The following is a 23,498-nucleotide window of genomic DNA, read 5'->3' on the forward strand; positions in this document are numbered from 1 at the left end:
GATTTTGCCCGATATTGAACAAAAGAAACATCGAATGGATTGATAAACTTTAAACTTTGATATTTCTGGAACAACACCTGAAGTCGGTCTTTTCCTCTTCTGCTGAATATTTGGAGGGGGCGTGGTTCTATGGTAGAGCATCTGTTTGGCGTGTACCGGGTTCAACCTCGTGGAACAGGTCCTGGCCTGGTGGAACGCTCCCCCAAAGGAGCTCAGAGCCTTCAGGACCTTAGACAGTTCCCCAGAGGCCAAATATTTGATATCTGATCTCTCTGCCCATACCTGCCAAACTATACTCTTTAGAGCAGCCTTTCTCAACTTTTTTACCATCGAGAAACCCCAGAAACATTCCTCAGGCTTCTAGAAACCCCAGAAGTGGCACAATCGTGCAGAATATGGTTAGGAAGCAGAGCTGTGGACACGCCCGTTAGGGGCCCTTCCCCACCCCCTACAGGCCCATTATTGGCCATTTTGGGAAGGGGGGGAGGTCATGACCATATCTCCTGATAAACTTTTAACACATTTTTTAAAAATTTATAAAAAGTTAATTAACTCCTATCCGTTCAGGAAACCCTTCCAGGACCATAAAGAAAACCCTGCCTTAGGGAGATTATACCATGCTCCCTCCCAAATCCCAGGTTAGGAATCATACAGCCAATATTGGATATTTCTTGTTGAGAATTTTTCTCTAAATCAGATTTTACTTTGTGTTTTAGAATTCTGTTTATGTGATTTTAAATATATTGTGATCTACCCTGAGTCTGCTGGCAAAAGGTGGGATAGAACTCTAAATAATAAAGAAATAAATCCCCAGCATCTCCTATCTGTAGCTTTTGAGATAAAAGATCTGTACCTAATACTCTGGAGGATCACTCCCAGTCTGTCAGCACTGACCTAGGTGGACCAACGTTCTGATTCAGAATCAAATAGCTTAACATCACAGCCATGCAGAGCTTTCAGAAAGTGCAACGCAGGGCTTGAGAGCCCAAAGGTTATTCTGCGGTCTGACCTAGGTGTAGGAATCATTTCTGTAACTAACCTGCAGAAATGCAGTCGGGCAGATGACTTAGCTCTCTGCTGGTTTGCAGCCGCTGGAAACCTTTGCTGCTTCATCTGGAAATGTGACCAACGGGAGCCAGCTCTGTATGCATGTGTTGATTATGAGCAAACACGTTTCTCCATGACTAATTGGATCTCTCACTCTCTCTTTTCTCTCTCTCTCTCCTTGTCTCTCCTTCCCAGAATGGCACACATCTTAAAAACCTTGAACAGCTGGTTTTGGTGGGAGAACATTTGGATGCCCGCCAACTGTTCGTGGGCAAACTTTGAAGACCACGATGGACTGGTCTTCCCCAAACCGCAGCATTTATATGCTACCATCCCCTTAGCGTTTGTCATGTTGATTCTCAGATTCTTTGTTGAAAGGTAAGGAGGCGGGGCGATTTCCTTTCAGAGTTCCAAGGATAAAGGATGGTGGGGGAAATTTTCGTCGGCAACAAGATGTGCAAATTAGTCTAACACAAATACCATGAGCCATTTCCCTTAAAGGGCTTCTTCTTGCTGGCCTAACAGATCTTTTTGAACCCCTGAGTAGCTAACTGGTTCAGAGCGAACCATTTAGGGGCAAACTTAATTTGATGTCTGTCGCTAGCTTAGGTGGCGTCCCCCAGACAGACAGGCTGTGGCCCAGGGGCAGAATCTTTGCTTGGCATGCAGAAGGCCCAGGTTCAATCCTACCATTACTAGCTTAAAACAATTGTGTAGAGGGTAACTGTCATGAACCTCTAGTTCCTGACCCGCGGTTGATGTCTTAGAGATTGTTTGAGTTCCTTATGCTCCCGGATCTCCCGCTGTGTTGTGGTACCTTCCCAGTCCCCGCTCGGGAACGCCCCTCCCATCTCCCATCTCTGCTTGCATTTCAAAGGCTCCTCCTCTCAAAGGCTCCTCCTGTTCCCCACTTGCTTATCTCAAGGCTATTCTCACTCAGTCTAAATACCAGATGGCTGCTTTGGCTGCTTTGGCACCATGTAGATCAAAAGGTACCGTACTGCTCTGTCCGTGTGAATTAATGTTACCACCAAACGCTGCCCCGATGCCCCCCCCCCTTGCGTAGCTCAGGTATATATGCTTTGCAGCCTCCTGACTCAGTGTCTCTGTCAAGAATCCTGTCTTTGAGCTTACACAATGTGCTGGTCCCTATCCTGATTCTCCAAATAAAGACTTTTACTTAAAGCATCAACCCAAAGCCCAAGAGTGATGTCCGTGGTGCGAATTTGCTGGGTAACATGAAAAACATCTCCAGGCTAGAGACCTTGGAGAGCTGCTTCTGATTTGAGTAGACAATGCTCACCATGAAGAACCGAGGTCTGATTCATGTAGGTCCATGTGTGTGTGAATGGGTGGATGAGGGAGGGGATGCTCTTTTTGCCCCAATGTGCACAGATGGTGGCACCTGGAGCACCACAGCAGGGCAAACAAGTCCCACTGAGGCTGTTTTGGTGTGGGAAAATGTATTTTTTAGCAACAAATAGGTTTCAAAAGCAAATCAGTTTCCAGCTGATCACTTTTACGGATAATCAGAAAGCCCAAATTACCCCTCAGGCCGTCTTCCTTGTTCCTCTTCTGGGACTTCAATCTAGGGAAATCTAATAATGTGCATTTATTGAAAAATATCAGCTCTAAACTTTGTCTATCATAATCCAGTGATATTATTTAAATCACTGATGGGTTCCTAACCACTAAAAGACAAACGGTGTGAGCACTGTTCTGCAGATGAATATAAGATATGTCTACTAAAGCAAGATAAGAAGGCCAGTTTCAATCTTTGCCCTAGTTTTTTTTTTATGGGACTAGGACTAGTTCATCTCACTGTCCGAGATTAAAATCACCTGAAGCAAACAGTTCACGGACATGTTGACCGGAAATGGGCCAGGTGAAAGAAAGAAAGAAGGAAGGAAGGAAGGAAGGAAGGAAGGAAGGAAGGAAGGAAGGAAGGAAGGAAGGAAGGAAGGAAGGAAGGAAGGAAGGAAGGAAGGAAGGAAGGAAGGAAGGAAGGAAGGAAGTCTGCACATTGTTGAGCCCGTTAAAACTCAACCTCTGCTCCAGATACCGGGATCATTAGAGGCTCAGAACTGATGCCTTCCCCCACCCCAATTTCCAGTTGTGTCTCTAAGCACCACTCCCTTCTCTCCCTCCCATTGCATAAGAGAATGACTACCATTCACTCCCATCATTGAAAAATCGCGTACTGTGGGTGGAAACAGTGCTTCCTGTGCAAAAGCCAGTTCTTTGTGTCTGACATCCGGGAATCCCCAGTTCTTGCTCCTGGATGCGTTTGCATCTTCCAAGCTAATTCTCCCCCTTCCTGTTTTTCCAGATGTATTGCTGTTCCTCTGGCAAACGCTCTGGGCATCAAGCAAGTGAAGCGAATCTTACCCCAGCCCAACCCCACGCTGGAGGAATATTTCAAGGAGTGCACAAAAAAGCCATCACAGGTAGACAACACGTGTGTGTGTGTGTGTGTGGGGGGGGGTGGTATCAGGAGAAATGTTTTCACTCAGCAGTAGAATCGACTGCCTAAGGAGTTGTGGAGCTCCCCCTCACTGGTGGTCTTCAAGCAGCAGCTGGACAGATACTTATCCCAGATGCTTGAGGCTGATCCTGCACTGAGCAGGGGGTTGGACTACATGGCCTTTGTGGCCCCTTCCCACTCTAGGATTCTACGATTCTTCAGATACTATGAAATGGAAGTTACCAGTCCTTCATATAAGTAGAGGATGAGCAGTGCGTTAGCATACAGCATAATTAAGATGTTGAACAGATTCAAGGACCAAACAGGAATAACGAGCTTAGTTTGCATTTTAAACTCCTGTTCCAAATTACATCACATACTAATATTCGCTACATTACCTTACAATTCTGATGTGCTACTCAAGAGATAAAATTAAGAGGATGTATGTCCTTTCTGGGGGATTGGTGAGAACACAGATGTATGGACTCTATGGATTTGCTCCAACCCTACAGGCAGAGATTCTCCCCGGAGGGGTCTGCAACAACCCTTTTTGGAACTAAAACATCCACCTGATGAAGTCAAGGAACAGATTTACAAAGCTAGAAGTGTGCCCAGAGAATATCTCTTGCAAGACCAATCCACCAGAAGGGACCTGCATCTTCTTTATTTTCTTTTATTTCTAAATTTGAATAGTAGATTGGGAAAGTAGATTATAATGTGATGTAATGAATAGTAGGACTTCATTTAATTTGGAATGGTAGATGGGAATGTCTTTCATTGGTGTGCGGACAGGGAGATAATTCTACATAGCCATTCACTTCACTTCAAAGAAGAAGATGCTGTAAGGTTGCCTCCATGCTTGAGAGAAATCAGATGGCACGTAATGGCAGGTCTCCATTAATTACTATCAGCAATCCACAATTAAGGATACATCTGCCCATTAATCCCCAATTTTGACATATTTATTTCCTTCTCTATGTTTGCCCTCATAATTAAATCCAGACAAATGGGAACCTTATAAATGCAGCATGTAATCCCTGTTTGGTCCTTGAATCTGTATAACATCTCCATTATGTTGTATGCTAATTTACCGCTATGGAGGGATAAATTAAGTGATGAGATTTGTGGAAGAAATTAATTTAATTTGGAGAAAGTTTCAGTTGGAGAAAGTTGGACTGCATTCATTTTAGGCTCCGGAAGGAAAGCTATGTTCTTCTAATCCTTTTGATTTACAAGCAAAAGAACTTCCAGGAGACTTAGAGATGTTTATACTCAGCAGGGGTCCGCTTTGGCCAATCATCTCCTTTTGGCGAGCCAGGTAATATGGAACTAGGAGGGTTTCTTCAGGGTTCAAGGTCTCTACTTAAAGCCCATCTAGTCCTACCAGGCATTAGAAAGTATTTGGGCATGTTCAGAAAGGGATTGCTCTACATGGGACGGTCCAAGACATGTTATCATGGCAAAAGAAAACAACTCTTTTAGAGTTAATGTTTCCTGTAATATATCAGCTAATTGCGAAGATGTATCGATATGCCTGTAAAAAGTTTAACGTATTTTTGTATAGTGCTGGAAACTGGAAAGTGGCCTTCCAAGCTAATAAATGGCTGTCACTTTTAGGTGACAGGTGTATTAGATTAAGATGGAAGATATATTTTGGACCACGCCCCTGTGCAACGAAGCAAAGATGTTTTGTTGTTAATGCAAGAAGTTAGCAAGGTGCATTTTGAATAATTCATCACTCTTGCAAAATTTGGGAGTGTGCTGAACGACACTGTTTTGAAAACAAAAACAACACTGCAATAAATTTGTGGTTTCTCACTTTTGACACACAAAATCACACCTTTCCAAGATGAATCAGTCTGGAATAAAGAGTAATTCCCCCATTCCCCCAAGTGGGAATGCAGGAAGGAGTTTTCAGGAAGAAGCAGCCTGACCCAGTTGTAATAGCTACTGACTTAGAACGGAGTTGGCTCGACAGAAAACCCGTGCCTCTGATTGTCTCCTTCCTCACTTTTCCCCTGCAGGCAGAGATGCGCAGATTAGCCAAAAAGTGCAACTGGACGGTGCACCTGGTGGAAAAATGGTTTAGGCGGCGGCGAAATATGGAGATTCCAACTGTGCATAAGAAATTGCAAGAAGCTTGGTAAGAGAGGCTTACTTGGGACTTTCGGGCAGAGCATCCTCTTTGCAGGTGGAAGGTTTCCAGGTGGTTAAAAAGGGAAATAGGATTTGGGGCTGTATCAAGAGAAGTATAGTGTCCAGATCATGCAAGGTGATGGTACCCGCTTTACTCCGCTCTGGTAAGACCTCACTTGGAGTCCTGAGTTCAGTTTTGGGCACCATAAATGAAGAAGGATGCAGAGAAACTGGGGCACATCCAGAGGAGGACTACGAAGATGGTGAGACCAAGTTGTATGAGGAAAGGTGGAGGGAGCTTGGTCTGTTTAGCCTGGAGAGAAGGGGACTAAGATGATAACCATCTCCAAATACTTGAAGGGCTGTCACAGAGAAGATGGAGCAGAGTTGTTCTGTGAATTTAGGCAGATTGCAAGTGGGTGGGCAGAAGGGATGGTGGCCCTTTCTTGCATGCCCAGGGAAATCATCACTTCGAGGTGATGTGTTTGGATACAAAACCTCTACTTCTCTCAGGATCTAATGTTGTGGGGTAACTTCTGTATAAAAGTGCCACAGGGCCCAATTCAGGCCCAGCATTTCCTCCTCCTGCACCATTTCCCTTGCGCTGAAAGTGTTCCAGGGGATATAGGGAGCCACTCTTTGTCCCAACAAGTCAAAACGCCTCTCCCATCCCCTGGGCCATTTTGGCTCCAGACACCAGCATGAGAGGAGGCTCCCCCACCCCCCCACGTGTTCATGATCCCAGTTAGGCCTCCTCATTGCCTGTCATGTACTGGGTTGGTGCAGAGGTTAAGAGCGGCAGCCTGTAATCTGAAGAGCTGGGTTTGATTCTCTGCCCCCCCACATGCAGCCAGTTGGGTGACGGGCTAGTCACAGCCCTGTTAGAGCCGTTCTTACATAGCAATCCTGTCATAGGTCTCTCAGCCTCACCTACATCACAGGAAAAGTGTGATATAAAAACCAACTCTTCTTTTTTATACAAGAGTTGTCACCAGGGACTGGCAGCTTTTGTACAGCTGTATAACCCCAGTATTTTTATTTAATTAATTTAAATTTATAACCTGCCCTCTCTGCCAGAGGCAGGCTCATGGTAAAATGAGCAAGGTAGGCTGCAGTTATGGATTGGGCCTATTTGAAGAGTGTCCTCTACGGAGGACATAGACTTCTCAATCGTAAGCCCAAAGGCTCCTCCTCCCCTTTTGTCCTCCCTCCCTTGCCTGGTGTGAATCTTCTTACTCTTTCCTTTTCAGAGCTTCTCCTTTCACTTTCTGCCCACACTAGGGTTTTCCAAAAACCGCGGTTTGCTTCAAAGCACAGCCAACCACGGTTAGGTATGCAAACAGTGCTAAAGTTATTGTGGATCACAACAGTGCCAGTTATCGTTACATCACGGTTGTGCTTTGAAAATGAAATGCCAGCGGGGAGATTCATGCTTAAGAGGGGAAGTGAAGGACAGAGAGTAGAATTCCTAAGCACGACTAGGGCATCAAACAGCGCTGCATCTGTTTTACACCTCTGTACTGTGTGAGTTAAATGATTTCTTGGTCCTTCTGCCATTTCATCCCTGCAGCTGGCGATTCGTGTTCTATTTCTTATCAAGTATCGGTGGACTTGCAATTCTCTATGACGTAAGTTCAATTGAAGGGTCGGGAGGGGGGGAGGCTTTTTGTTTTGTGGTTTTGTTAATCTATCAGTGGTTTGGTTGTTTGTTGAGCTTTGACGTTGATGGACTGACTTCACTTGGGCGTGCTCAGAGAGCGACTGTTTTTCATAGGAGAGTTTTTAAAAAGGCTTCAAGCAGGTGTAGTCAAACTGCGGCCCTCCAGATGTCCATGGACTACAATTCCCAGGAGCCCCTGCCAGCGAATGCTGGCAGGGGCTCCTGGGAATTGTAGTCCATGGACATCTGGAGGGCCGCAGTTTGACTACCCCTGGCTTCAAGTATTGTTCTAGAGCATCATGGCAAAAGAAAACAATTTCTCCCCACCTTTCTCCCTCAGGGGAGCCCAAAGAAGCTTATGTATCAGTGAGGTGGAGTGGTTAAGAGCGGCAGCCTCTAATCTGGAGAACTGGGTTTGATTTCCCACTCCTTCCCATGCTGCTGACTGGGCAACCTTCGGCCAGTCACAGCTCTCTTAGGGCTGTTCTCACAGGGCAGTTCTGTTAGCCCCACCTCCCTCACAGGGTGTCTCTTGTGGGGAGAGGAAAGGGAAGGGGATTGTAAGATGCTTTTGGACTCCTTTGGGTAGTGAAAAGTAGTGTAAAAATGAATTGAGGACCATTGTGGTGTCGTGGTTAAGAGTGGCAAACTCTAAACTGGAGAACCAGGGTTGATACCTCTTCCCATGCAGCCAGCTGGGCGACCTTGGGCTAGTCACAGTTCTTTTAGGACTGTTCTCACAGAGCAATTCTCTTAAAGCTCTCTCAGCCTCACCTCCCTTACAGAATGTCTGTTGTGGGGAGAAGAAGGGAAAGGGATTTGTAGGCCTCTTTAGGACTCCTTCAGCTAGTGAAAAGTGGGGTATAATCCAACCCAGTCATTGCCCTCCTGTCTTCTGTTTTATCCTCACACCAACCCTGTAAGGTAAATGAGGCTAAGAGGGGATGGCTGGCTCCCAAGATCACCAGGGAGCTTCCAGTGAAGAACTGTGGTTTGAATCTGTTTTTTCCTGATTCGAACCCAACCCTCTTAACCTATGATTGGGTCTCAATTATTACTGTCATTGTTATCTCAAACAGAGATATCTTTGCGGGAGGAGGTTTAAAGGGGAGCCTCTTATGGGAGTGAATGCCGTCCCCTCCTTCCAAGTTGCAGAGTCCTGTGCAATTTTAATTAAGATCAGACAACTTATAGCCGCGATGTAGCTCTTACCTCTTGGCTGATCTGTTTTATTAACCACTAATTTTTAATTCTAAGTTTACTGTTTTGTAGTGTCCTGTTATGGCTGGCAATTGCTGTAATAAGGCCAGGTACAGCCACCCTTCAAGGGAGGCCAGTGGGTTGCAGAGGGAGGCCAGGTTGCAGGCAGAGCTGAGAGAATATGCCTCGCGTAAGATACCAGGCGTGCAGTGAGATTTGAATTGGGGACCTCCCGATACACAGCTTAGCTGCTTAGTCATTGGAGTAACATTGTGGTGGCCCTCATCCTATATCCTGATTCTGTTCTCTTGCAGAAGCCCTGGTTTCATGACATTTGGTACGTTTGGGTCGACTACCCGTTTCACGTAAGCGTTGCTCCACTTTATCACCTTTCCCCCTTTTTTGAATGGTGTTACTCCTTGTTTAAAAGGACTTCTAGGTCCAAGCAGAGATACCCTCCATGTGTCCAGATAGAAACATGGGTGCTTGGCCCTGGAGTGAGCTGATCTGAAGCAGGACCACAGGACCCAGCGGGAGGAAATTTAAGTCGCTCCCACCACATCCTTTTTCGGACCTGAAACAGCCCAAGAGGCAACTACCTCTGATCCCCAGTCCCAGTGTTTATACTCAGTGGCCCCCCAACGTGGTATCTATGGGCCCCACAGTTCTCCTGGCACCTGTCAAGTTGTTCCAAAAGTGGGTGGAGTAGGGATGCCACTCTCCAGGTGGGACCTGGGGATCTCTCGGAATTATAGCTCATCTCCAGGTGACAGAGAGCAGTTTTCCTGGAGAAAATGGCTGCTTTGGAGTGTCAACTCCACAGCATTATAGTCCACTGAAGTCCTGCCCCCCCATCCTGGCTCCACCCCCAAAGTCTCCAGGTAATTCCCAAGCCAGAGCTGGCAACCAAGATGGAGCCAGGTGGAGCTCCTGCCCAGCAAGGCTTCTGACTGGCCAATACCGATTTTGCTTTGGCAATAACTGTCATCACAGTCTGACTGAAAATAAGCCATGGCAGCCATTTTGTGGCCGGTTGCACCTCCTGTGGCAGCCATTTTGTGGTGCAGACTCAAAAAGGTTGGGGACTGGGATGCTGGACCCTCCAGTGGAGGTTCTCCTGTTTTCAGCCTCCACCTCTCTGCCACCAACCAGCAAGCCAGCAGGGGGGAATTACTCCCCCCAAAGCGAGGAATGCTGGAAATTAAAGTGATGTGCCTACATAGAGTTTTACCCCCAAAACCAGAACATCACCCCACATTCTTCCCCACTCCTGCTAAGTGTACCCCCATCAGCCACTCCAGGGGACCGGCAACTCTTGGTGGGGGTTGATGGGCTGCATTCCCCCTCTAAAGTTGCTGCGTTCTTGACCCGATAAGCAATGAATTCATTTTTATTCTCTCCCTCCCCCTCCCCCCTCCTTTCTTCCCTCTCTGTCCCCACAGAGCTTGCTCCCATCCCAGTACTGGTATTATGTGGCTGAGATGAGTTTCTACTGGTCGCTATTGTTCACCCTGGGAATGGACACCAAAAGGAAGGTAAGCGGTTCATCACTGATGTATTTTGAGAATGTTTCCCAATTTTCAATCTGTTTCATTAGTGATTAACAGAATCAGAATTAGGCAGAGCTGGAAGAGACCCCAAAAAGAGCCAGCCAGTTTACCCCCACCCCCTTCTCAGGGACTTAAAGATGACACCCTCCTGACAGGTGCTCCTCTAATCTCCCAAAAACTTCCAATGAAGGAGACTCCACCACCCTCCGAGGCAGCATATTCCGTCTACGAACAGCCCTCCCTGCCAGAAAGTGCTTCCTAATATTTAGGTAGAACCTCCTTTCCTGTATTTCGAACCCATCACTCCTAGTCCTTGTCTCTAAAAGTGTATAAACCAGTTGGTCCCCTCTTCAATCTGTCTACTTTTTACATAATTAAGCACAGCTATCATCTCGCCCTTTGCTCTCCTCATTTCCAAGTGACACTTAGCCAGCTCTGTCAACCTCTCCTCAGAAGGCATGGATCCAACTCCCTCAGTCATCCTAGTCACCCTCTTCTGAACATGTTTCAACATCCGAGGCCTCCCCGGCACTGCCTTCTTCCCCCAGCAATTCCACAAGTTCCCTCGAGTTCAGGCATGCTCATCTCTTTTGACAAAATCACTTGTCAGAAGGGGGAGGGAATTGACATCTTTTCCCCGTAGGATTTCAAAGCCCACGTCATCCACCACTTCGCAGCCCTTGCCTTGATGTTTTGCTCCTACAGTGCCAATTACGTCCGCCTGGGGACGCTGGTGATAATCGTCCATGACTGCGCAGACTTCTGGCTTGAGGTAAAAAATGGTTGCCTTCATTCATTCATTCATCCATCCACCCACCCACCCACCCACCCACCCACCCACCCACCCACCCATCCATCCATCCATCCATCCATCCATCCATCCATCCAGCATTCTCTCTCATCATCCATCCATCCACCCACCCACCCACCCACCCACCCACCCACCCACCCACCCACCCATCCACCCATCCATCCATCCATCCATCCATCCATCCATCCATCCATCCATCCATCCATTCATTCATTCATCCATCCATTCATTCGATTTATAGACTGCCACTCTTGAACCAGCCATCTCGTGTCCGGTGCTCTTTGATGCGGTTATTTAGTGGCTTTTTGAATTGTTCAGGTGACTGGGGTGGACCCTAGAGTCCTACACAGAGCGCTGGTCTGCATTTGTGTGAGGTTTCTCCAGGTGTATTTTATTTATCTATTTATTTTGATTTATATATTGCCCTTCCTTGTGGCCCGGGATGGTTTAAAACGAGCATAAATTACTTATTACAGTGCGGTGTCATGAATGCGGTATCATCAACATTGACACTGGCATTAATCAAATGCCTGGTGGAAGAGCTCCGTTTTGCAGGCCCTGTGGAAGGGCCCTGATCTCTTCTGGGAGCTCAACCAGCTGGCCCTGGTTGAGGCCAAATGTGCTTCTTTGGGGCCAGGGATCCTTGGCCAGTTGATGTTGGCTGAGCATAGTGCTCTTTGGGAAGCATAGGCAGAGAGGCTAATTTGCCTCACGAGGTCCCACATTCAGTTGAAAGGATCAGTTAGGAAGTGATATGGAAGGCCCTAGAGAGCTGCTTTCATGGGAGCCTAGTGGTAATTCATGAAAAAGGTCTCGGGTTCGATCCCCAGCATCTTCTGTTGAAAAGGGGCAGGTCATACAGGATGTGAAAGACCTATGTCTGAGAACCCTGGAAAGTGACAGGATGGCTTTGATGGACCAAGTCTGACTTAAAAGCATGGACTTATTCAGCCTTTGCTTTCTCCATTTGTATATCTAGTAATATATCTGCATGATCGTGACGATGCCTTCTTCCCCAAAAGCTACCTGTTCTCTGTAATCTCTTTATAAGCAAACAAACGTGCTAATAAAATGTGCCACTCTAAAGCAAAAGTAGACGCCCAAGGCACCTGAAAACCAGGGTTCAAACAGGCAAGGATGGGGGATGCTCGAGAAGGGGGCGTGGCTCAGCATCAGACCCCCTGCTTGGCATTCGGGAGGCTGGAAATGATACGGGAGACCTCTTAGAGCTGCCGCCTGTCTGAGCAGAAAAGACAGACCCTGATGGGCCAATGGCAGCTTCATGGGCGTGTCTCATGCGTGTGTATTGAAGGTCCTTCTGCTTCCTGCCCTAATGCCTCATAATGGATTTGTTTGGGATTTAGGCTGCAAAGATATTCAACTACGCTCACTGGGAGACCACCTGCAGCGTCTTCTTCGTCATCTTCTCCTTCATGTTCTTCATCACGAGGCTCATTCTCTTGCCCTTCTGGTGAGTGGAGTTTGTGGCCAACGTCACCTCCCTGGGTCACCCTGAGGTGCGATGCACCTTGCTAGGAATAACATAATTATTGCTATTTCTGGTGTTGCTGTAACAATAACTTCCATATAACACTTTAGAGCAGTTACCCACATGCACACGTGCCATGATGCTCAGTTCCTTATTCCCCAAAACATGCCTTCCCCAAAGCAAAGACTTCCTTCTTGGAGCAGGAAATGCTGGAAGCATCCAAATCAAATCAAATTCAAAAAACCTTTAATGGCATATAAAATATCATAAGAACAAGGGTAATTCATAATTATAATTAACATAAAATTACATAGTCTAGATAAACAAATAAAAGAATAAAATAAGCAGTAACCAACAGTAGATTCTTCCAGAATGCCCAGCAATCAGTAATTTCCACCAGTTGTAGGTGCCCCTGGTCTAGACCTGATTCTTGCCTAGCTGACTGTCCTTTTGTATCACAGTAGCCAAGAATTCGGCCACCAGTTCCATTTGGAGACACTTCCTTTCTTGGTAGGACATCCCAACATTTTGTCGTTGCCTTTCACGGCAGTCCTGCTTCACGTGAAGGCCATTTTGTAGCCACGTCATTGCCCCGAATTCCAAGAAAAACGGCATTATTATCTGGATTTTCTCAGTAAGGGTGAACAATGGCAAACTAATACTCCTAAATTCATTTCGGGGTGATCTCCTGTATCTCCCGAATTCTGCATTTTTTTCCTATATGTAATGTATCATTCTTTTCTTCTTTCTTACTAATAATACAAATTAAATTTATTTTTAAAAAAAAGAATTCCAAAGTGCTTTTGCAGGCCCAACAAGGTTGGGAACCTCTGCCTTAGAGAATTAAAAAAAAACACTTTTTAGCATTGTTGCAAGGGTAATAATACAACAGTCCTGAGAGGTAGGCTAGGCACATTTTGCAGGGAAAGGATTGCACAGCTTGTATGGACTACCCAGGAGGTATTGTATTATTATTTCCCATTGTGCACTCTGTGAATCATAATCTTTGTGTTTCAGGATCATTCGGGCCTCGCTTTATTATCCTATTTATTATACGACGACGATCGTCATCGCATATTTCTTTTTCAATGGCCAGCTGTTGATTCTACAAGGTCTACATATCTACTGGGGCTACTTAGTGTTCAGGATTCTGAGGAAGTTCATTTTCATACAGGTAAGACACCTCCTGGGGTTCCAGTCACAGCACCTGGGTTGGCCTCGGGACAAGAAACAAGACTGAACCCTCAGTTGGGGCTGAACTAATGGCAATAAATAGATTTTCGTTTGCTACTTTTATGCAAGAACATGAGCAAAATATTTAAGCTTTGGCCCCAGGGATATACAAAATTTCCAGGGATGTGAAAAGATGAGAAACGGGAGGTGTGGAAGGGGAGAAGAAAGGGAAGAATGTGAAGATTTATTTACGTAGACAAGGTCTGCACGCTGCCCAAATTCTTGCTGTTATGATAATCTCACTGGGAAGGCAAAAACTCTGGAAATCATTGGCTCTAGGAATGTCATGAATCTCTAGTTGTTGCCATAGAGACTTGGGAAATGCCTAGAGGGTCATTCAGTGCCACAATGTTATGTCTTCTTGATGTGCATCATGAGATCACATGTCACTGCCCCCCACCCATTTTTGCTCCCCTTTCTCCATCAAGTAGGGTCCGGATCGTAGGAGCAGGGGCTGCCTGTAGTAGGGTGGGTGATCCTTGGTGCATTGCAATGGGTTGTCCTGTGGCAGGGGTAGTCAAACTGCGGCCCTCCAGATGTCCATGGACTACAATTCCCAGGAGCCCTTGCCAGCATTCGCTGGCGAATGCTGGCAAGGGCTCCTGGGAATTGTAGTCCATGGACATCTGGAGGGCCGCAGTTTGATTACCCCTGTCCTATGGTCTTCGTGCATTTCTGATTGAAATTGAAATTAAAACATTTGGCATGCAGGGTTACTTTACGCCGGGAATTCTGTCAATACCTGTTGAGCCACCTGGTTACAGTGACAAAAGATAGCTTTGCCCTCATTATAACGGTGCTCTGTCTTTGAGTTCTTTTCCTTAAGTGTGAATGGCAACTGTTCGTTTATATTTATTTACTACTTGTAAACTAAATAGCCCATGCTCTCTATCATATATGCTCGTGGCTAATAGGAGAGAAAAGATGTACCTAGAGATCTCACCAATTTGGTTCTTGTCCCGCCCCCTGTCCCCATCCCCGTAACCCCTTTCGTCAAAAACAAATCCTATTTTGTGGCCCCGCCTCTTCATTTGCATAGGTCCCATGCTTTCATCATACTGCCCATCATGACAAATATGGCTTTTTCTAGATCTGGATAAAGATAGACCTGATCAATATTTTACACTGTATTTTATGGGCAGCCAACTGGCGCTTGGGCACCCACAGCGGCAATAAGCACACAGTGGCTCTTTTTTAGTGTGGGATGATGTCACGCTTTGTCTGTTTTCCACCGAGATGGCAAAGCTGGCTGAGAAAGCCAGTAGCCATGTGAATGCTTGAAAAAAAATTTTTAAGAAGAATTTGTCTTACGGGCAAGCTCATGAAGGAAGGCCTGTAAAACACAGGAATCTTTGAAAAAGTACTAGGTAGTCCTAGATTCAGGCAGGTAGGTGTGATGGTCTGAGGCAGTTGAATGACCATTAGTCAGCTGTAATATGTTGGCTCTTCCCACCATTTAAAGCAATTGCGACCTGTAGCTGTCACTAGTTTCTCTTCCTGCTCTTCTGTTTCTGCAGCAGTCCAGGAAGAAGAGTTTCCCTAAAATGCTCCTGCCCTGGATTGTGCTGGAGGTTGCCTGTGAAAGCACTGCCCTCTAAACGGTCTATGTGCAACCTCAGAACCTCCTTAAGGGCAGAGTTGTTCTTGATGCTCTTCTCCCATACCCTCTCATGCACTGAAAATAGGGAGCAGCTTACATGGCCCTCTTCCAGGCCTGGAATGTTGGCAGCACCAGGCCGCTTAAAGAATAAAATAGTTTTTATTAAGGAAGGAAGTCACTTTGCACAGAAAGGAGAAAGAGAGAGAGAAAGCGACTTAACTCACTGTTCTAATTGTCGTCTGCAGTCATTTTTTCTGTGTGTGTTTTGGAGGCACGCACGGAGGAAGCCTACTCAAAGGAGCAGGAAGTCTCCAAAGAGCCAATCAGGAAACTGGAAGAGAGTATTTGAAAAACTCTAGGAAGTTCCTATTCTAAACTACTCGTCTCCTCTGACGTCTCCTGACCTGCAGGATATACATTTATACTGTTGAATACACTCTACGGATCTTGCATATTCCAACATGGAATTCTCCCCAAATTACTACTGATCTCCAGACTTGTGAAGATCCATTCCCTTAGATGAACAGCAGCTTCAGACTCTATGCTATACCATAGAGTTTAGGAGAACTGGAGGTCCTAGAGTGATAGCATTATACCCACTGAGCTCTTTCCCCTACCTGGCTACCATCTCCAATTCACTGGGAATTTCCCAAGCCAGAGTCGGCAACCCGAGAAGCTGCTGTTGGGAAATCTTTTTCTACCAGTTTCTTAAAAGGAAAAAAAAATGCCTCCGGATTCTGCTGGGAATGAATCCAAGCTGTCACTGCCCTTTTGGCTGTTGCTCATTCTATAGCTGGTTACCCTTTCCAGGTCCTCAGGATTCCTCTCCCAGCTTGGGCTAAAACAGGAGATGATGAGGTAAGCCAATCCAACCTCTGCATGCTCTCCCCAGGAAAAGGGTGTCAGTGTTTGGCTCTGCATCCCATGGAATCTACCTGAATCTCTGAACCCAGCCAAAATCAAAATCTTGATTCATCTCTTTTGCATTACGACTCGTTCCACAGATGGGACATTCTGCTGATTCTCTTGAGATCTGTACAAATCACATGCCCTCTGAATCACCTTTTCCCCCCTGGGACCCATGCATGGAAGTTTCCCACCTTCCTCATGAAAGATGTAATCATGGTTGGTGCCTTGACTTCAAGGGAGACGGATCGCTCCAGCGATTGGCTATAAACTGGTTGATTGTTTCCTACTCTCCTCTTCTCCCTTACTGATTTGGTGAATGATATCTCTCAATTCAGGGCCTCTGGTGGTACAGGGTGGTAAGGCTGCAGACATGCTGTCTGAAGCTCTGGCCATGAGGCTGGGAGTTCGATCTCAGGAGCTGGCTCAAGGTTGACTCAGCCTTCCATCCTTCCGAGGTTGGTAAAATGAGTACCCAGCTTGCTGGGGGGTAAACAGTAATGACTGGCAAACCACCCCATATTCAGTCTGCCATGAAACCGCCAGAGGGTGTCACCCCAAGAGTCAGACATGACCTGGTGCTTGCACAGAGGATACCCTTAACTTTACCCTTATTCCTCAATTCACTTCTGCTGGGTAGGTCTGGCTGATCATCTTTGGCCTAAAGATCTCATCAAACTCCAGAAGAGCATTCTGAGGGCAATACCTATTCCATCTAGATCTTACCAAGCTAGATCTCAACAAATAGACCAACAGTGGAACATTCTGGGTAGACACTTCAGAGGCACTGTTCAGTAGCATGAAAGACTAACAGAATTCCCCACTTGTCGAATTATAAATACATAAAATAAAAGTATTGTTATTATAATAATGAGAGGCCGAAGTGCCCAGGGCCCATGAAAGGAATAATGCGGTCATGTACCTGAGTGTTCCTACATTCATCCTATGTTCCTGATAACAAATAATTAAATAACATGTTCCAGAGTAGGCCAATCTGAATCTCGAATGTACCAGTTTTCTAGGCCAAGGGAACATTAAAAAAAAGAAGAACAGGAGGCAGCGTAGACTTTTTCTGCAGTCGAGAAAAAATGCCACTCCAGCATTCCTAAAGTCGCGAGGAATGTTTTACACAAAAATCTGGGTAGATTCTGCACACAACAGATAATGCACTTTCATTGCACTTTAGAAGTAGATTTTACTGTTCTGCATAGGAAAATCCAGCTGCCAAAGAACAATGAAAGTGCATTATCCTATGTGTGCAGATTCTGCCCTGGCTCTTAAGGAGCGGATCCGAACGCAATCCCTGTTTGCCCTGCGGTTTGTGAATCTTCTTCACCGAGCCACCTTGTGGTGGAAGAACGGCACGTTTCTCAGGAAGGGAAGTGTCAAGTATATTTGCCCGTGGACCTTTGATACTTTAATCGCTATCAGTTGCCGTAGTATTTCTACAGTCTTAAGGCGCCGTGCTCTTTGAGACGTTTTCCTTTCCTTACAAGAATATCTTGCATGAACGATTCCTCAGCCAGGAAAGGGGATGTAGGGCTCGCATCGGTGAGAGATCTTCCTTAGAAACTATTGAGCATTTCTTCTTTTTCTGAGTAATTTATTCATCTCCGAGATCATTTCTGGATCCTTATCTGAACAAGAGATCTGTTTCCTCTTCTAACTAACCTTGAATGACTCTGTTAGCGGGCTTGGATTTTAATATAACGTTAGAGTCTAGACAGATGCAAATATATAGCTGCTACCATTGAACATCATTTGTCTGTTTAATTAATATTGGACCGCAATAATCTTCGGCTGTATGGCTGCCTTTTTCCTGGCTGAACAGCCGATGGGTTTTAAGGCCTAGATGGGATGTGGGATAAGCTTTACCGGTTGACTCAGCTGATGGTATAAACTGGTTTGGGGACTGGTGGAGAGACAAGAATAGCAGTCTGCATGACTGTTCTCCTCCCCTAATGATTTTAATAAGTGCAGCGTGATGTCTCTTTGTTCTGTTTTGTCTGGTAACCACAAATGTCTTTATTTATTTATTTGTTATTCATTTTACATTCATTACATTGGCATACTTCCCTCCCCTAAGGCTCTTCCGCTCCAGCTGACAATAGCTTACACAAGGTTGTCTAAAATGGTTTCCTAGCTTCTCCTGAGATCATAGAATCATAGAATCAAAGAGTTGGAAGGGACCATACAGGCCATCTAGTCCAACCCCCTGCTCATCGCAGGATCAGCCCTAAGCAGCCTAAAGCATCCAGGAAAAGTTTGTATTTGCTTGAAGACTGCCAGTGAGGGGGAGCTCACCACCTCCTTAGGCAGCCTATTCCACTGCTGCTATGGATGTCGATGGTTGATGGGTTGGCCACAACAGTGGCTCTCAACGTTCCTAATGCCGCGACCCTTTAATACAGTTCCTCATGTTGAGGTGACCCCCAACCATAAAATCATGCAAGTGTTCTTTCACAGAAATTAAACCCAAATTGACCAATGGTGTGAAGATCCATTGTTCATCATTGTATATAAATTGTTTTTTTTCTGGGGTTTTTCAGTTCAGCTCTGTCTCTTGTCCCATAATGCCAATTTTGTGCTTTTCTGCTGCTCCGGACAGATGAACTCTCTATCTCTATCTACCATGCAAGGCTGTTGTGTGGATAGCATCCTCCCCAGCCAAGCTGCTTGCCTGCCGCAACCCCTGTGAAAGGGTCATTCGACCACCAGGTTGAGAACCACTGATGTAAAGTTCTCCTCGGGGAGGGGTCGGTATTGTGACCATCTACTCAAATCTTAGTTTTGACTGGAGAAAAGCCAATTCTACTGTCAGGATTCCTCAGCAGAATGTTACTAGGGCAGAAATGTTACTAGAAAAATCTTGTGGAGATCTATCCAATGAATCTTTCCATTTCTTCATTACCAGGACGCTTCTGCCTTCCCACAAGTTTGGACCTGGATAACCCAGGCAAAGCTGATCCTGTTAGGTCTTAGAAGCTAAGCAGAGATAACCCTGGTTAGTTTTTAGATGAGATACCTCCAAGGATTTGGGTGGTAGTTCCTCTAAAGAACACTAAAGGCCATAATGTGGAGGTTTGTTGATGTTGTTAGGTGTGAAATTGTGTCTGACCCATCGCGACCCCATGACCCTCCAGGCCTTCCTGTCCTCTACCATTCCCCGGAGTCCATTTAAGTCTGTACCGACTGCTTCAGTGACTCCATCCAGCCACCTCATTCTCTGTCGTCCCCTTCTTCTTTTGCCCTCAATCGCTCCCAGCATTAGGCTCTTCTCCAGGGAGTCCTTCTTTCTCGTGAGGTGGCCAAAGTACACAACTGCAAGCCACCTTCGAACGGCCCTTGCCTGGCTGCCAGAGAATCCTCAGATCTCCTGGCTTCACACGCCATATGCTAAAGACACAAATGCAGGTGCTTTCGGACTGACCACAAACTTGCCAAACAATAGAGGTGAGTAGGAGTAAGCTTATTACGGAATCATACTGGAGCAATGAAAACAAAATCCAAAATATACCTGTTTATACCAAAGTAATACGGGAGACGTAGGAGGGAAAATATATGGTTTAAACCAGGGGTAGTCAAACTGCGGCCCTCCAGATGTCCATGGACTACAATTCCCAGGAGCCCCTGCCAGCGTTCGCTGGCAGGGGCTCCTGGGAATTGTAGTCCATGGACATCTGGAGGGCCGCAGTTTGACTACCCCTGGTTTAAACATTGACTAATGGTTTAGCAATAGAAATGTACGAAAGCGAGCTAAAACTGGAATCTCCAGTAAGCTGGGAAATACCTAAGACTTGATCTTGCCCAATTTAATGTTAAGAGGGATAAAAGAGGCTCTTCGTTCACAAGGTGCACCCAGCAAATTCCATGACCTCTAAAAACTCTACGACTACTGATTTAGTAATTCCTGGGGACTCGGCTGACAATCGTGTTGTTATGGCTGTGTTTTTGGCAGCTTTTGGCCCCTGCATTCGTGTCACCACTGTTTGTTTGTTTGTTTATACCCTGCCTCTCCTGACAAATGGCACCTCGAGGTAGCTTACGGAATAAAAACCATACAAACAAGAGAACCCATCAAAACCCGTTAAATGTTAAAACATTTTACAAGGACAGTTATAAGATGGTGGCCTAACTCAACAATCAGCTCTCCAACCCAGCTAATCCCAACCGGGACCAATGACAGGGGGGATGCCTGATGAACTTTTTCTACCACAGGTGAAGGCGGGACATGTCGGCCTAGCTGTGGTGGAAACTGGCCAATTTCTCCGTGCCTCTGTATAGCGTGTTCACCCATGGTACGCAGATTTGTTATGTGCTGCACACCCACAAAAATGTTCTGGTACCTTAGAATTAATTAGGGCATGAGCCTGGGACACCTTATTCCACATTAAATGGGCAATTGACATAATGTTTTATCTGCTGTTAAAACTTGCCAGCTTGACATCACAGCTTGACACCTCGTCCTGCTCCTCTCCCGTGAAAAGCATCTAGGCAGAAATACATTTGCCGCCGGTAATTGGACGGCGGCATCTGTTGCGTTGCCAGGCAGTCCCCTGGGATCAGGCCTCAGGGTGTGAAGATAGCTTGGTGGCCGTCGGGCGAGGAAGAGGAAAGGGAGACATTGCTGGCAGGCAGATCAAAATCAAGTTGAATTCTGGTTTCCTTCACTGTGATATTCCAGGAAATGCAGGAGGCATTATCTCTGAAGCCGCGCAGGGAAGACAAATGATGCACAAGAAAGCCAATTCAGTGTGCAGGCTGAGGGGTAGTCCCAGGTGCAATACCTGGCCTCTCCAGTTAAAAGAATCCGGTAGCAGGTGATATTTCTGAATCTGGATGGCCCAGAACCACCAATCTTGTCAGACCTCAGAAGCTGGGCAAGGTCAGCCCTGGTTAGTACTTGGTTGGAGACCACTAAGGAAGTGCAGGGCGGCTATGTAGAGCAGCTCTTGACCATCTCTTGCCTTGACCCAGATGGGCCAAGTGGGCCTCATATTGGGAGCTGAGGAGGGTCACCCCTGGTTCTTACTTGGATGGGAGACACTTAAGAAGTCCTGAGTTGCTACGCAATGGCCAACCACCTCAGTTGGTCTCTTATGTTGACAATCCTATGGGGCCACCAAAAGTTGGGTGTGACTTGGTGACACTCCATCATCCACCCAGCTGGGGAAGTGAAAGACTCTCCTGGAGACTCATAGTAGATAACACTGACCTTGACACACACACCGATCTGACAGTATGCAGCCACTTCTTGTGCCGATGTGACCTTGAGTGAGAGAGCACCTACCCTGCTTGCAGAAGATCCCGGGTTCAATCTTACCATTTCTAGCTTTAGAAAGGTGGCAAGTGATGGGAAAGACCTTTCCGCTTGAGACCCTGGAGAGCTGCTACCAGCCTCAGTCAATGACTGAACTCAATACACCCAAGGTCTATCTTGGAACAAGGCAGCCATGTGTCTTGGTACCTGACAAGGGGTGTCTGGACTGTCAAAAGCTGATACCCTGGGAGTCTCATTGGTCTTTGAGCTGCTCTTGGACTCAGATCTTCCTCTGCTCTTGCAGACCAACTCAGCCACCCACCTGAAACAACCTTTCTCTTGAGTGGTAGTGCACCTGCTCTGCTTGCAGAAAGCCCCGGGTTCAATCCCACCCTCTCTACTTGGAAAAGTTCACATAGTAATGTGCCCACCCTCCTGGGTTTTGCTCTCAAATGCTCAGGTATTTCTGAACCTGGAGTTGGCACCTCCAGGCCCGCTCCATATCGGCCCCTCTGAAGTGCCGACCCAACCGGGCCACTTCAAACGCCCCAGACGATCTGCAATTAGTCCTCCCAGTCAAGGACAACCACCCCGATAATCTGTTTTTCAGCCAAGCAAGCATTCTTAATGTGAAATAAAAGCCTCATAACAAGGAACCCTTTAGCTCAACTCTTAAGCTTTCTGTTGGGGTTCACAAAGACATTTCAAAAGCCTCAGAACGCTTCTGATATGGTCCTTTGTGTTGGTGCCAACAGTGGATTTATAATTGGACCCCCTCGGAAACTGGTGAGACTCTTAATGATTCAGCGCAGTCCCTCAGGGCCTTTGGGCGTTCTCCCAAATCTGCACACTCTAGAGCAGCCAGCCAGATTTCAGTCAAGCAGCTAGTTGACAGGTGAACCGTCACTTTTGGTGGCTTCCAGTGTGGAAGCTTGCAAAGGCCTGCGGTTCGGGCCGAACAAGAAGCTGGAGTTAATTGCAAGAATGCAAAATGGGGCTGTTGAATAGATTTTTCTCCCCCCCCCCAAAAAAAAAGCCCGTGTTTTTTCCAGGGTTCTCTCTCTTCTTCACCCTCCATTGGCTTCTTTATATTTCTTGTGGAGCTGGAAGCTCTGCTAAATAATGCACATTTTAATTGGTTTTATTTGCGTTATTTATTTCATTGGGACTTGACAGAATGCACAGTGTGGGTTAGAGAATCATAGATTCATAGAGCTGGAAGGGCCTGTCCAGGCCATCTAGTCCAACCCCCTGCTCAATGCAGATCAGCCTAAAGCATCCAGGAGAAGGATCTGTCCATAGAAAACACAGAACCATAGAGTTGGAAGGGGCCATCCAGGCCATCTAGTCCCACCCCCTGCTCATTGCAGGATCAGCCTCAAGCATCCAGGATAAGGATATGTCCCCAGAATCATCTAACAGGCTACAAACAGCAGACTGCATATGTTTATGTAAAAGGCCAAATTGAAACCATAGAGCACGTCTTGTTCGAATGCAAACTATATAGTCAGATTTGAATGGGAATATTAACATCATTGTTTTCTGAACGTCCTCGAGATATGAGGAAGCCTGACATAAAATGGGCCAGGATTCCTTAATAGGATCCAGTGCACAGCAAACTATACGCAATAGTAGAGACCACAGTCCTTAATAATTTCTCCAAATAGCTTTGTGAATTGAAGAATAAGAAGAGTCGGTTCTTATATGCCGCTTTACTCCACCCAAAGGAATCTCAAAGCGGCTTACAGTCGCCTTCCCTTTCCTCTCCCCACATCAGACACCCTGTGAGGGAGGGGAGGCTGAGAGAGCCCTGATTTCACTGCCCGGTCAGAACAGCTGTTGTCACTGCCTGCCTGTGTGTAGCAACTTGGGGCTTTCCTGGTAGTCCCCTGTCCAAGTATTAATCAGCTCTGACCCTGTTTAGCTTTGAGTCTGGGCCATCCGGGTCCATGTGTAGATATGTATGTAGAAAAACTGCTGAGAAAATTCTTGCTTGTGGTACTTCTCTTCTTCAGCATACATACTGCAAAAACCTACACAGGCTTAATGGGGGAAGTAACATTAAAGCTCAAAGTACCCAGGAAACATCTAATCATCATCAAGTTCTTTGCTTATTCAACCGCATGTGCTATCTCAAGAGCT

General features: G+C 46.2%; 1 protein-coding gene across 1 annotated transcript in view; it reads left to right on the forward strand.

Annotated features, from left to right (window-relative positions):
* CERS3 (ceramide synthase 3) overlaps nt 1–23,498 on the forward strand; it is a 43,803-nt gene that overhangs the window by 16,285 nt on the left and 4,020 nt on the right. The window contains exons 3-12 of the mRNA XM_077317914.1: nt 1,243–1,425; nt 3,377–3,494; nt 5,536–5,654; nt 7,218–7,275; nt 8,822–8,872; nt 9,950–10,042; nt 10,701–10,829; nt 12,233–12,339; nt 13,375–13,531; nt 16,001–16,048. Coding sequence (XP_077174029.1) covers nt 1,244–1,425; nt 3,377–3,494; nt 5,536–5,654; nt 7,218–7,275; nt 8,822–8,872; nt 9,950–10,042; nt 10,701–10,829; nt 12,233–12,339; nt 13,375–13,531; nt 16,001–16,048 — 1,062 coding nt within the window. The 5' untranslated portion in view covers nt 1,243. The remainder of the gene's footprint in view (nt 1–1,242; nt 1,426–3,376; nt 3,495–5,535; nt 5,655–7,217; nt 7,276–8,821; nt 8,873–9,949; nt 10,043–10,700; nt 10,830–12,232; nt 12,340–13,374; nt 13,532–16,000; nt 16,049–23,498) is intronic.

Source organism: Paroedura picta, chromosome 18 (assembly GCF_049243985.1).
Source record: "Paroedura picta isolate Pp20150507F chromosome 18, Ppicta_v3.0, whole genome shotgun sequence".
NCBI classification, from domain to species: Eukaryota; Metazoa; Chordata; class Lepidosauria; order Squamata; family Gekkonidae; genus Paroedura; species Paroedura picta.